General features: G+C 36.6%; 1 protein-coding gene across 1 annotated transcript; it reads right to left on the bottom strand.

The window, feature by feature from the left end:
• Nucleotides 1–3161: 3161 nt before the first annotated feature.
• On the bottom strand, nt 3162–4179 carry LOC114649493 (trace amine-associated receptor 1-like). The gene has a single exon (XM_028798981.2). The coding sequence runs from the start codon at nt 4170–4172 to the stop codon at nt 3162–3164; it is 1011 nt and encodes a 336-aa protein (XP_028654814.1). The 5' UTR covers nt 4173–4179.
• Nucleotides 4180–14534: the final 10355 nt, after the last annotated feature.

The raw sequence follows: 14534 nt of genomic DNA, 5'->3' as shown, positions 1-14534 counted from the left end.
CACTGGCGATTCTAAATTGTCCCTGGTGTGTGTGTGTGCGTGCCCTGCAGTGGGCTGTTGCACTGCTCAGGGTTTGTTTCTTGCCTTACACCCTGTGTTGGCTGGGACCCTGTAGTTAGGATATAACAGTTGGATAATGGATAGATGGATTGATCTTAACCTTAGAACACAATTTTGAGTGGTAAATGCATGTATACCATGGTTGTGAAGAAATTATTTTGATTTGAAACATACTGAATTTATCCCTTTAAAGTTTCAGTTTATCAATTAGACACATGCTCTATTTGTTAGGTTTGGCTCATAGTTTGGCCAATTGGATAAAAAAAACATGTTATATGGATTGTACCAAAAGCAACTGTTCAAGACAAGTTAGATTTGTGAATATACCCATTCAAACCTGCTACTGTGCATCCACATTCAAATCAGTTGTACCAAATATGCCCTTGGTACCCATCTTAAATAAGCCTGCGCACTTCTACAAGCATTTGTGCTAACTCCACCTTTGTTCGAAATGCTCCCCTGATATTCTTAACTTAAAAATATAAAATTGCTTCAAAAAGATAACTCTGTTCAAGGCTAAACAATGGGACTTGTGAATCTGTTATTAAGTGTTTAATCTGGCTAGTATTTGTGGGGTTTCCAATCTTTTACAATATATAGCAATGATCTCTAATCTTTTTTCTGCACCAACCTTGTGGACCCACAGTTCTTAATACAGTGGCCAAGAGCCCCTTTTCCTAACACCTGCAAAGTTGCTTGTCCCATAAGAACGTCAAAGGAAGAAGGAAGGGAGAGAATTAGCTATTTACTAGATAAGAAGGATGGATGTTTCTGACTCACCAAAAGGATAGCGGCTAATTTATTACTTGCTATAAGATATTTGCTAAGTTTACTTCATAATAAAATAAAAAGAGAAAAGGCTAAATTTAAGTCCTATCCCTGAATTAAATGGTCATTACTTACACCATCTTGATTCAGGTGAAAAAAATCACTAGCCAATCTTCACTTATTATACAAATACCTATAAAAAAAGTCTGAATTAGTGTATGCTACTCTAACTCAAACTAGGTGGATAGATGATGCCAAGCTAGGTGGACTGGCAGATAATCTAGAATCCATTGAATAATTGGACAGCAGACAGGCTTGGGCAGATTTGTGGCAAATGAAATGCAGTGTAAGTAAATTTAAAGTAATACATGAAGGAAGTAAAAAGGTTAGGTTTGAATACACAATGGGAGGTCTGAAACTCAAAAGTACACCGTATGAGAAGGATTTAGGAGATGTAGTGGACTCTACACTATCAACTTCCAGACAGTGTTCAGAAGCCATTATGAAGGCTAACAGAATGTTAGGTTATATTGCACAATGTGTAGAGTACAAGTCCAAATAAATTATGCTTAGGCTTTATAATGCACTGGTGAGGCTACAATAAAGACATAGCAGTGCTAGAAAAAGTCCAGAGAAGAGCAACTAGGCTGACTCCAGGGCTACAGGGGATGAATTATGAAGAAAGATTAAAAGAGCTGAGCCTTTTCAGTTTAAGCAAAAGAAGATTAAGTGGAGACATGACTGAAGTGTTTAAAATTACAAAGGGTAATGGAGTTTATTTTAAAATGAGTTTATCAAGAACACAGGGAAACAGTTGGAAACATGTTAAGGGTAAATTGCATACAAACATTGCAAAGTTTTTCTTTACACAAAGAAACATAGTCACGTGGAATAAGTTACCAAGTAGTGTGGTAGACAGTAGCACTTTAGGGACTTTCAAAACTATACTTGATGTTATTTTGGAAGAACTAAGTGGATAGGTTTGGGGAGCTTTGTTAGGCTAAATGGCCTGTTCTCATCTAGATTATTCTAATGTTCTAATTGAGGGTGTTAATCAGACATGTCATGATTGTCTTCATGGTACAGAAGTACATAATAAACAAGAATATATGCATCAAATATTTGAAATATTAAGATATGTGCTTCAATTTAAATGTTCAAAGTTCACATTTTCTCAAGTTAAATAACATCTTTTAACATTCAGGGAGTGGCTCTTAAAGGGTTAAAACCACCAGCAAAGAATCAAATGTTAAAAATATACTCATAATCAGAAACCTTGAGAATAGCATAAAATAACACTCCATGTGCCTATATAAAGAGTAACTCTGGACTCTTGTATCCTATCAGAGGGTGAATCTTTAGGGTCAGTTGATGTGGTATGCACAACTTCAAGGCCTTCTGATGACTTCTGCTGAAGACACCTATGGATTTACTACTTACCATAAGGGTGTAATTTCTTGCAGAAAATAGGGTTCAAAAATGGCATAAAAAATTAGGCTTTTTCAGGTCTAGAGGGTTAAAAATAGGGAGAATGCCCAAAAGCTCAATATTTTGCATAACTAGTCATCATGATGAGTCAAAATATATATCATATTTTGAATTTTTCTCATACTGGTGAGAAGGAGGCGCCAGACGAGACAAACCAAGGAATTTCAAAGTGTTCAAAATAATATGTATGAACACAAAATGTGTACTTAGTTTTACCACATTGCTTTAAAATTTGATGTAAAGTTTTAATTGACATATAGAGCCAACACAGAGGAATTATTCATATCTTAACTAAGATGAATACAAAATACTCAGTTTCTTTTGGAAGTAATTTGTTCTGAGTTAAGCAAATGAAATAATAGAAAAAGAGTAGAAAGTATAAAACTAAAATAGTAGACTGGCTCAGAAATAAATGGGTGAATGTCTTTCAAGAGCTGACTCATAATTTTGATCTAAACTGCACTGAAGCATGACGTTTGAGTTCCTGAAACAAAGCTGGACCAAACCTACTCCATACAATATACTGTATGATTGTAGCAGAAGATTAATCAATGGAGTAATAACAAGAAGCTTTGAATGAATATTTTGGGTCTTACATTTTTGTCATGTATAATTAATCTAGTCAATCAAAGAATTCAGTTTGTCCATAAACGTTTTCAGTAAAAACACTATTTAAACAAATATTTAAATATATTCATATGCTTTTACCAAGTATTTGTAAACTGATAGCTATAGCTGTAAAGCTATATTGCACAGCTCTGAATATTGCAGAATTTCAATAAATGTCTTGAAAATTGACTTTAATTTTCAATTTTAATGAACACATTTAGTCAGGCTATTTTATTTTATTCTGTGTAAAGCTGTATTAAAGAAGAGTTGTTTTCAAAAATTTCTCCAAATGCAATCATTTTAAGAGCCTTTCTAAACCATGTATAAAAAAAGGCATATATAAGGGGATTCAAAGTTGAGTTTAAGTAAGCAAACCACATTAAAATTTCCCCTACTAATGCAGGAGTTGAATAATTGAGAAAAGGATTAAGAATAATGCACAAGAAATATGGTGACCAACAAATGAGGAACACACCTACAACTGTCGCCAGAGTCTTTGCAGCTTTAGTCTCTCTTTTTCTTGAAGATGATTTTTTTCTGCTTTCAATAGTTTGTGCTTGTTTTTTTGCTACTGTGAAAATTTTTGCATAAATTGCTATCATGATAAAACCTGGAATATAAAATGCAATTGTAGAACAAAGCAGACTTGATGTTTGGTTTAGTACCAGTGTGCAACCCCCAACACAGTACAAATCCTCCTTATAAAAATTTTCTATACCTTTCATATTAAGTCCTAAAAATATAACACCAAACCCAAAAATGGTTGACAGAGACCAACTAATTAAAACAGTTTTACCTATTAGTGATACACTGATTTTAGTGTGATAAATTAGAGGATAACACACTGCACAATAGCGGTCAACTGAAATGAAAGAAAGATGCAAAATAGAACTTGTACAGAGCATCATGTCCATGCTAGTATGAAACTTGCAGAAGAAATCCCCAAAATACCAGCAGGTTTCCACCGATCTGATCATGCTGGGTGGCATCACAAGTCCTCCAAGTAAAAAGTCAGCAACTGCCAAAGACAACGTGAGGAAGTTTGTTGGTGTATGAAGCTGCTTGAAATGGGAAATGCAGATTATCACCAAGAGGTTACCGCAAAGTGTGAATGTTGTTATTGTCCACAGAGTCATATATATGAGAACACGGGCAGTTATGGAATATATTTGTTTAGGGCATGAATTTTCTATTGATGCATAACAAGTGTGGCCATCTTTTGTTATTCCTCTTTGTGTGAAATTCATTTTTATCTTCAACCTAAAAAGGAAAAAAAACACATTTTTTAATACAAGGCTGTATATTCATATTAACAATAAAAGACTTTTTATGCTTTACTATTTAAATTTTATTTAACTACAATAAGGACATTTAGTCTGCTTTTTTTGAGATCTAACCAAATATAAAATAATAAGAAGTGTGTTGTTTTGGTAATACTTTAGTTTAGGTACTACAAAAATGCATCTGCTACTCATTTACTGTTATGTAACAAGACCTTAACAAACACTCCTTCGGGTCTTCATAATACTTTCAAAGCATCAGTAAAGTGTTTATTCATCTCTGTGCAGTGTGACCTACTAAAAAAACATCGCTTTTGAGTGGTCTGAGGTGGCTTAACCGAGACACGTTTCTCTTGATGTTGCATATTTAGTATAAGACCTGTGAATCATTCAGTTCGAGGTATCAGATAATGTCAGTAGTAGTAATTATATTAATTTAACATTTCTATTCCAGAATAAAATAAAAATTGCCTATTTTTCATCACTTTTAAATCACTTGAAAAAACAATAAATTATTATCATGAATTGAATAGTCATCCTTAATATACTTACACATTTGTCCAGTTACCCTTTGCCATTCACTGGGTTTTGCTTCAATTAACTTGGTCTTTTATAATATTCTTCAAAGAATGAACTCAATAGGAGTGCCACATGAGAAATCACACACACAGCTATAATTTCATTTTGTCTCAATAGACTTAGATTACCTTTCATTCATTAGTTGTGAAAACTTAAATGGGTTACACAATATAAATATTTTAAAGGACAAGGCAAGCTCTTTATAGCTACTTGCAGTAAATATGGTTGTTAAACAAGTACAATATAATAATAAAATTAAAAAAAAGGTGACTAAAGCAAAATAAACGTACTCAAAAATACTGAGAAACCTATTCAAAAGAGGAAAACAGTATTAAAATGTCATGAAATATTATATATAAAAGCCACCCTGAACATTAGAAATCACTTCAACCCATAATAGCTAGGCAGGGCACTTTTTAATATTTTCAAAGTATTAAGGTAATCCGGCTTCTTCCCACAGTCCAAAGACATGCAAGTTCAGTGGACTGGCGAAACTAAATTGGCCCTATTGTGTGTGTGTGTGTGTGTGGGTTTGTTTGTGTGTTTGCCCTGTGATGGACTGGCACCCTGTGCAGGGTTGGTTCTTGCCTTGCACCCTATGCTAGCTGGGATAGAATCCAGCACACTCCATCACCCTGTTCAGGACAAAGTGATTTAGAAAATGACTGACTGGCTGACTAATTGGTAAAATACCATGATGTGGTACCGTGGGATATAACTTGAATTTGTATTATACTGAGGGAAATAAATAACAAAATAAATTATTTAAACTATGAAAACAATTTAACAAAGAAATTTAAAGAAAAGAAAGAAAATGCCCCATGATGTCAATGGCTACTTGCTCCCTACCGGCTCCTGCTTGGATGATCTGTAGAGGGGTGTTCAATTGTGAGATATGGCCCTTATGAGTTGTGCAGCTGTCATAGCAGTAAAGAAAGAGCTTCCTGTCATGTCTGCAACCTGTCTAATGGAACTTCTGCCACCTCAAACTGCCCCACCTTGGGTGGTATGTGCAAGCTCTGGAGAACCTGGTTTCCAAGGTCTTGTGACATCAGCAGCTGCAAAATGAGGCAGCCAAATAGTAAGCTTAGCCAGTATTATTAGAGCAGTCTGATTCATATTTCCAGGTTCTCACACTGAGAGGCATACATCTTCATCATGGAGATATTAGGTGTTACTTCAGTCCATGATGAACAATGTCCTTTGATTATCCACCCTACTTCTTTGCCTGTGTCTTGCCATACAGCATATTTAGTTTTTTTTAAGTGGAATTTGTGCTGCAAGGAAGTCAGTTTCAGTAACCGGGTGTTGTTCAACCTTTTTGTAAATGTCACAAAGGTAGTCCCTGTGGGAGAATATACCAGCATTGAGGAGGTTTCTACCAGCTCTGTACTGCATGTTAAAGTCATGTCATACTTCCATCCTTGCAAGTGCTGTAGACCAGAGACCACCGCTATACAATCGTAAGGTTGCTGGTTCGATCCTTGTAAAATGCCAAAAGTGACTCTGCTCTTTGGGCTCTTGAGCTAGGCCCTTAACCTGCAATTGCTAAATGTTTTGAGTAGTGAGAAAAGCGCTATATAAATGCAAAGAATTATTATTATTATTATAGATGCCAATGACCCACTTTGTCTGTCCTTCCTCCTGGGACAGAATCACTCTAATGCCCTGGTTACTGACGTCCATGATGTGAAATATTGGTTTCTTCATATCTGGGTGTACCAATTTGGATGCAATGGTCATGGACTGTGATAACTGGCAGAATTTCACCAGGCACTCTGATGTCTAATGGTACTCACTGTCATGGCTGATCTACAGGTGTGGTGCTGCTGCTACCCACAAATACCTTCTCAAAACTAGTAGGATGTAAAACAGAATAAACTGTATAGTTCTTGAGAGTAAATGGCGTGTGGTGAGTACACACAGGGGGTTAGACTTGAATTTACAGAGGAGACAGGGACTGCTTATGTGGCCATTGTTGAAAGTTGCTGGATAAGGAGTACCGATGATGGTTTGTTGTCTATGCCACCTCACCGGCATTTTTCCAACATCTGTGGAAACGCATTCAGGCAGTCTCTAGCCTTTTTGGTCTTTAGAGCATCAGCTTCAGCAAACAATTTCAGTCAATGAATGACCAGCTAACCTTTTGGGGGCTATGTCTTATTTGCCTGTTGCCCAATGGAAATACCTGTACTCATCAAATGGGTATAGAATGGCTTCTACTTGTTCAATCTCTACTGAGGCTCCTGAGATCTTCGCAAGGAGCCCATGCAATTAATTAGGTTACTATGGGTGATTATGATTGTGAGGTGAAAGCCAGATTTTTAAAACTCTCCTAAGGCATAGATAAAGGTCCAAATCACTATGAACTTCAATCTGCTGGGATTCATCTGCCACTTCTGTAGCTCCTGCTGCTGTTATTAATAAAGGCATCATCACAGTATTATTTAAGAATTCATCCTTAAGGGCAATGAGCACTGCAAACAGTTTTTATCCACAGGTCATAAGGCCAATTAAACGCCACTTATAATGTCATAAAAATGTATAATGTCAGTCAAGTTGTGGACCATTTTAAAATTAACAGAAACCACAAAAAGTCTTCAGTGGATTTTTAACATTTTTTTTAAGTTCATGAGAAGACTTTTTCCATGTACCTGTAATCTCTAATGAGATCTGCAATTAGTTCTTTTTGTGCAAATGATCTTTATAAAACTGAATATTTCATATAAACATTACTAGACCTAAACAACTTTATTTCTAAAAATACCCACCCTTTCCCTTGTTACTTCTCATATCATTATGGTTTACTGCTGCATCTGTAAAAAAAAAAATGTTTTAGAGAAACTACCTTTTAAAACATGCAGTCAGTAAGTATAGCTTTTTCTACAACAAATACAGTATCCATGACAGCTTCTCTTTTTTTTCTTTTCAAATTAAATTAGTGCAGTGCAATATACATTCTTTTTCAAACTAATAAGGTATATGTTAGAATAAAAATTTTACAGATCCTAAATGTTCTCTTTTTAAGAAATGCTTCAATAACACAGAAAGAGTTTGGGAGCACATATTGATACAGTACGTTGCCACCCCCACCACACAACAAATCACCTCAGGATCCCAAATTAGGACCCAAGCACAGCCATGCAATGGGTGACACCTCAACACCACAGTTTTTTTTTTTTTTTTTTTTTTTTTTTGTGCCTGGGAGGAGCAATTGCAGGTTAAGGGCGCAACAGAGTGAAGCCATTTGTGGCACAGATCCGTAGCCTCAGAGCCGGAACTCTGCTCTCTCTCTCTCTCTCTAGTCCATCTCATTCTCTGTGGAGCATAGAGCAACCCAGCTATACAATTCTTCTCAATTTTGCAGCCATCATCTGAGCTTTTTCCCCATGATACTCCCAACAACTTGAAGTCACTGTTTATAGTTTATTTCCAATTTTTTCTTGGTCTTCCTATCTTTTGCTTCATGCCTATTTCTGACCACTCTGTTAGCCAGCACAAAATTTAATAAAAACCACAGAGAAAGATTCTTCTTTTAATTAAAAGCCACATGTAGAATATTATATCACTTAAATGTTGTTTTCTTTTCTATTTTCAATTATGACATAATATTTATTTTTCCAAATACAGTAATCCCTCGCTACTTCGCAGTTCATTTTTTGCGGATTCACGACTTCGCGGGTTTTTAAATACAAGTGATTGCCCGCCTATCACGGAAGTTACAGTATGTTCCAGACCCATCAGCAACAGGAGAAAATCCGCGATATAGAAAGACCATATAAATAAACATTTTTATAGTTTAAGCCTTAAAATACCCATCCCACATGCTTTAAACACATGTAAACTTATAAAACACACTTTGTTAACACATATGATATGTGGATGTCGGGCTAAGGATATGAGTAACATCTCACTATTATAAAACATTTTAACTTCACGCAAGACAAGACAGTGAGACAGGAAAATACAAGACTTTAAAATTATTGACAGGCAGAGCGACAAGCAGCACAAAGCCAGCACAAAGTCCACTTCTCCTTAGCATTCATTCAGCTCCCCACCCCCTTGACAATGCGAAGTAGCAGGAGCATACTGCGCCTCCGGGGTGGGGGGGTTTGAGCGAACGTGCGTTCAGCCCTCACACCCCCACACACACACTCCTCCTCCTCCTTCTGAACGCGCAGAGCGACAAGCAGGCATTTTGGCAGAAGCAGCACAAAGTCCATTTCTGCTCAGCGTGAGTTCAGCTGCCCCCCTTCACAAAGCGAGTGCAGACACATTGACATCTGATCACTGCGTGCAGTGTGCAGTGTTGGTCTGCGGTGTTTAAGAATGTAGAAAGTGTTTAAGAGCATAGGACGTGTTTATAAGAGTGTGGGAAAGGTTAACAAGAGAGTGAGAAAGGTTTCTAAGAGTGTGGGAAGGGTTTACAAAGCCTTAAAATATGTATAAATAATAAAATAAATATAGGTCGCTACTTCGCGGATTTTCACCTATCGCGGGGGGCTCTGGAACGTAACCCCCGCGATAGGTGAGGGATGACTGTACAAGTATAATGTGTCATGACGTAATTTTTTAAATTTTCTTTTCAAATATCTTATTCCACACATACTGCTGAGCAAAAGAACAAAAGACCTTTGGATTACTACCAGCTATTGATGACTGTCCACTAACATCTTGCTCTTTTTATCATTGTCATTCATCCCTCCATCCAATTTTGAACCTATAAAATGCAATTTGGAGGGTTTTAACATTAGATGCAAGGCAGAAACCAACTCTGCATCTGGTCACTGTTTATGCTAGGGTTCAGTCATGCAAAAACATTCACTTAGACTTTGCCACCTTAGGCTGCCACCTAACCTAACACACATGTTTTTGGGATGTTGGTGCAAAGCCGCAGGGGTATGGAGACACATATTAATTCCACAGAAATAGTGGCTGTGCTCAGATTCAAGCATTGTCTTTTTGAACTGCACCACTTCTAATTAATAAACCCCATTGCTGCCCTTTTATATCATTTTACAAATTATAATTAACTACATAAAAGCATCTTTACATAGACTTTGAGTACAATTTAAATATGGATCTGCTGAGTGAAATATTTCATCAATGTACTTAAAATGCAAATAAAAATATAAAAATGTGAATGTAAATTCTGTCCTTTTGTATAAGCCAAGACATAATCTTTTATCATTTCTCCATTTTAATCTGGTGTTCTTACAAATGATTCTCAGCACAAAATAAGCTTTTACTTAAAAGTATTCAAGAATAAAAAGAACAAACATTCAGGTAGTGTGCTTTATTTCCTATATCAATATTCATAAGACATGGAAAGCTCCATTTAACATTAAACACCATTTAATGTATTTCAGAAACAAGGAGGCTGTAGCCTATCCCTGTATCAGGGTGGTGGAAGACTGAGGACTTCAATGTATTGGAGGTTACACTCACAAACCTGGAGAGATGACATTATAGTCACCTGTCAACCTAAATACCTGGAGACACTGGGACAATAACTGCATTTTATAGTGACAATGAACACCTTGAACTGTGAAACAACCTCATACACAGGTAAAATGCCTTGTTTGTGGTTGCAAAGTGAGTTGTAGGAAAGGAATGAAATAGCAATACAACATTTTAGAGTTCCCCTACACAACAGGCATGTAGCTGTATTAGGACACTTCAGTTACTTCTTTGATCCTCATAAGGTTAATTAGTGGCAAAATATGACTAATAGTCTACATGAGGGAAGTGGTTATTATGGCTACCTGCATTCCAAGGACTTGAGTTTAGTTTCCACTAGAGTTACTGTATAGTATAGTTCAGATGGGTAGGTGAAGCTTGTAAAGGTTTTTTGAATGTTAAGTTTTCTTTCTACATACTTTTATTCTAAGATATAACTGAGTTACATTTCCAGCCTATTCAGAGTTCATGTGGAATTGGCATTTTCTTCTTAGATCACGTAGGTTTCCTAATTATTCTCTGGTCGTACGCTTAAATGGCACTTACATAATTTCAGTTTTGAATGTGCATACATAATTTTGGATTCCTATAACCATCTGAAAGAGAAAATAAGTGTAGGAAATGGATGGATATTAATACTTTTATTACATTTAAGTAATTCGTTACAATGTGTGGTGTACATGCAGTATGATACATTTTACATGTAGTAATTTATATTAATAGTTTCTTTATTCCCAAGCAAATATTTATTGTATTTAAGGCAACTTTAGGTTTTTTATCTTACATTTAATAAACCTGTCACTTAATAGTACTTACAATAATAATGTATGTATTTATAGACCACATTTCATATATTGAATACAGCTCAAAGTGCTTCAAAAGTCTTACAGTACAGTTTATTTGAAAAATTTAACACTAGAATTGCCAGAGCCTACGAAAAAACTCGTATATCCGGCCCACCTTAAATCGCTTCTTAAATCCGTTCACACCTCTCCGCCAGCATCCTTTGTCCTCTAAATGTGCTGATAAAAGACAAGCTGCCAGCAGCCGGCTATTCCATCCCCCCACCGACTTAGAACGTGAGCGAAGTTTTCCCAGCTCACGTCTTGATTGATTATGTGGGAGTGAAGTGGAGTTTTACAGTGGAAATGAGAGATCATTATTCTAAAGTAATCTGTGTAAACACATTGTTAAAACAGGAACTTTTTCATATTTTAGTAATAAATGTTACAAAATGTAGTAGGCATAAACTATAGAATATATAAAGCCCGAGTTCCAAAGATCAAATAAACACTTTCACAAAAGCTTTAAGAATGATTCAACAGCTTCCGTGGCGTAGCGCGCTAAGATTTGCCTCTTAGCGCAGAGCAGCTTTTCCTTGCCTCACAGACCTCAGTTTGATTCCCCGCTGGGGATGAAGTGTTGCTTTTTTTTTTCTTTTCTTTTTAACCTCAAACGGACATAAAATTTATACATTGGTATGCACTGTCAGTTACTGAGATTGTTATATTTTCATGTGGGATGCTCCTTTTAAAATATTTTTTTAACAATTGAGACTGCAATTAACAGGAACAATTGTCCTTATAACTTATTTTTAAGATCCATAACACACAGACAGACAGAGCACTGCGTAATAGAGAGACAGACAGGCAGAGAAGTCACTAGATATATAAATAAACAGGGAAGCCACGTGTACTGAAAGAAAAAAAGAACAACATGTGCGTTGTCCCTGACTCTCTAAGTAAGATCGGGAGAGGGGTGATGTTAGAGCGCCTGCGCTTATTCAGTGCAGCTGGGACAACGCACATGTTCTTTTTTTCTTTCAGTACACGTGGCCTCCCTGTTTATTTATATATCTAGTGACTTCTCTGCCTTTCTGTCTCTCTATTACGCAGTGCTCTGTCTGTCTGTGTGTTATGGATCTTAAAAATAAGTTATAAGGACAATTGTTCCTGTTAATTGCAGTCTCAATTGTTAAAAAAATATTTTAAAAGGAGCATCCCACATGAAAATATAACGATCTCATTAACTGACAGTGCATACCAATTTATAAATTTTATGTTCGTTTGAGGTTAAAAAGAAAAAAAAAAAAAAAAGCAACATTTTATCCCTAGCGGGGATTCGAACTCTCAGAGAGGCGGCAGAGCTGTTTTGCTCTAAGAGGCAAATCTTAACGCGCTACGCCACAGAAGCTGTTGAATCATTCTTGAAGCTTTTGTGAAAGTGTTTATTTGATCTTTGGAACTCGGGCTTTATATATTCTATAGTTTATGCCTACTACATTTTGTAACATTTATTACTAAAATATGAAAAAGTTCCTGTTTTAACAATGTGTTTACACAGATTACTTTAGAATAATGATCTCTCATTTCCACTGTAAAACTCCACTTCACTCCCACATAATCAATCAAGACGTGAGCTGGGAAAACTTCGCTCACGTTCTAAGTCGGTGGGAGGATGGAATAGCCGGCTGCTGGCAGCTTGTCTTTTATCAGCACATTTAGAGGACAAAGGATGCTGGCGGAGAGGTGTGAACGGATTTAAGAAGCGATTTAAGGTGGGCCGGATATACGAGTTTTTTCGTAGGCTCTGGCAATTCTAGTGTTAAATATAAAGATGATGTGACAGATGATGGCGCTATACTAGAGCTTAACCCAACACAGACAGATGCAGGAGGCACACTTATAAAAACACATAGAGTTTATTTTTGTTTCTTCACTTGTGGGCAGCGTCTTCCCCGTTCCCCCAAGTACACAAAACAGTCCCAAAACATAAACACACCTCTACACAATACTCTTTGTCTTTTTCTTCTTCTTTTTGTCTTTCTCCTCCACTCCTCCTTGGCAATCTTTGTCTCCCTCCTCCCGATTCTGGTTCACCGAGTAGTCTCTGCTGGCCCCTTATATAAGTCACCCGGAAGTGCTGCAGGTGCTTGTTGCCCCATTTCTGGCTGCACTTCCGGGTATGGCAGAAGAACTGCCCCAGAATGGCTCAAGAACAGCTGTAACACCCCCTGGCGCCACCCAAAAGGGCTGTAGATAATTTCATCTCCATTGAAGCCCTGTGGAAGTCCGAGACACCACTGCAACCCATGGGGGCTGCCATCTGATGTCCCGGGGGAGGTACTGTTCTGCCCATGCTTGATCCCCCGGTCCTCTCAGTGAAGAGGTGTCCCGGTCGGGCAAGGACAATGAAAAAATGCTAGTAAAATGTTTTAGTGAAACTGTAGCTGTAGTAAAATTAATAATAATAATAAGAAGAAACATAGAGACAAATGAGAGAGGAGACCATTTAATCCATTAAGTTAATTTGTTTAGCTAATAGCTAAGCTGTCCTAACAATAATAATAATAATAATTAGAACAACTATCTGTAAATTAATAAAACATAAAAAGTAACCCTTTATAATACAGTTATTAATTAAATGTTTTTCAGTAACTATGGTTAGCTGATAATGGAGGGGAAGAAAACAAAATATTTGGGGAACATGCAATGAGTTAACAAGAAAGTAAGTATTGGTGCATTGAAAAAGCATCCTATATTTTTAAATTTTACAGACCTAAGCAGAGGTTTGTCAGATTAATATACTGAATCTCAACTGCAATAGATGCAGACCTCTGAATACATTTATGTGTGTCAGTCTGTTGAGCTCAACTCCACTCTCTATGTTGGGGTTTGCATGTTGTCTGTGCGTTTGCGTGGTGTTTTCCTTATAAACACTGAGTTTTTTTTTTTCCAAGACTGAAAGATTTGCAGATAAGGATAACTAAGAACCCAAAACTGGTCTGTTGTGAGAGAATGTGGATGTGTGCATGACTGTTAACTGCAGTGGATTAGGGCTCATTCCAAAGTTAGTTACTGTGTTGCTCCCAGTGCATTTTCCTGAAATGGGCACTGTAGCCATGATCCAAAAAAACAGAGGAAGAAATGAATGGATGGATAGCTTTATGAAACTGCAGAAGGCAGTCTGTTGTGTAATCAAATGCTCCATACTCTATTATCAAATTGTTATTATTAAAAAGTGAATATTATTTGTATGGAGGCAATTGAAACACTACAGTTAGATGAAGGTTGTCATTTTCTGATATTCAGCATCATTTTTCCTACAGACATGAAGTGTTAAAGATATATAATGCCTCTCTTTTGTTCAAGGTACTGTGTAAATGTGCATGCAATAGTACAATTGCCAAATCTTTTCATAAATCAAAAGGTAACACTAGACATGGGCCTACTAATTCTAGTTGTATATATTTTTTAGTCTCATATTTAACAAGATCTTCAGATACACTTT

This window comes from Erpetoichthys calabaricus, chromosome 3, assembly GCF_900747795.2.
Source record: "Erpetoichthys calabaricus chromosome 3, fErpCal1.3, whole genome shotgun sequence".
NCBI classification, from domain to species: domain Eukaryota; kingdom Metazoa; phylum Chordata; class Cladistia; order Polypteriformes; family Polypteridae; genus Erpetoichthys; species Erpetoichthys calabaricus.
Note: the sequence above shows the minus strand (reverse complement) of the source record. Positions and strands in the feature narration are given on the sequence as shown.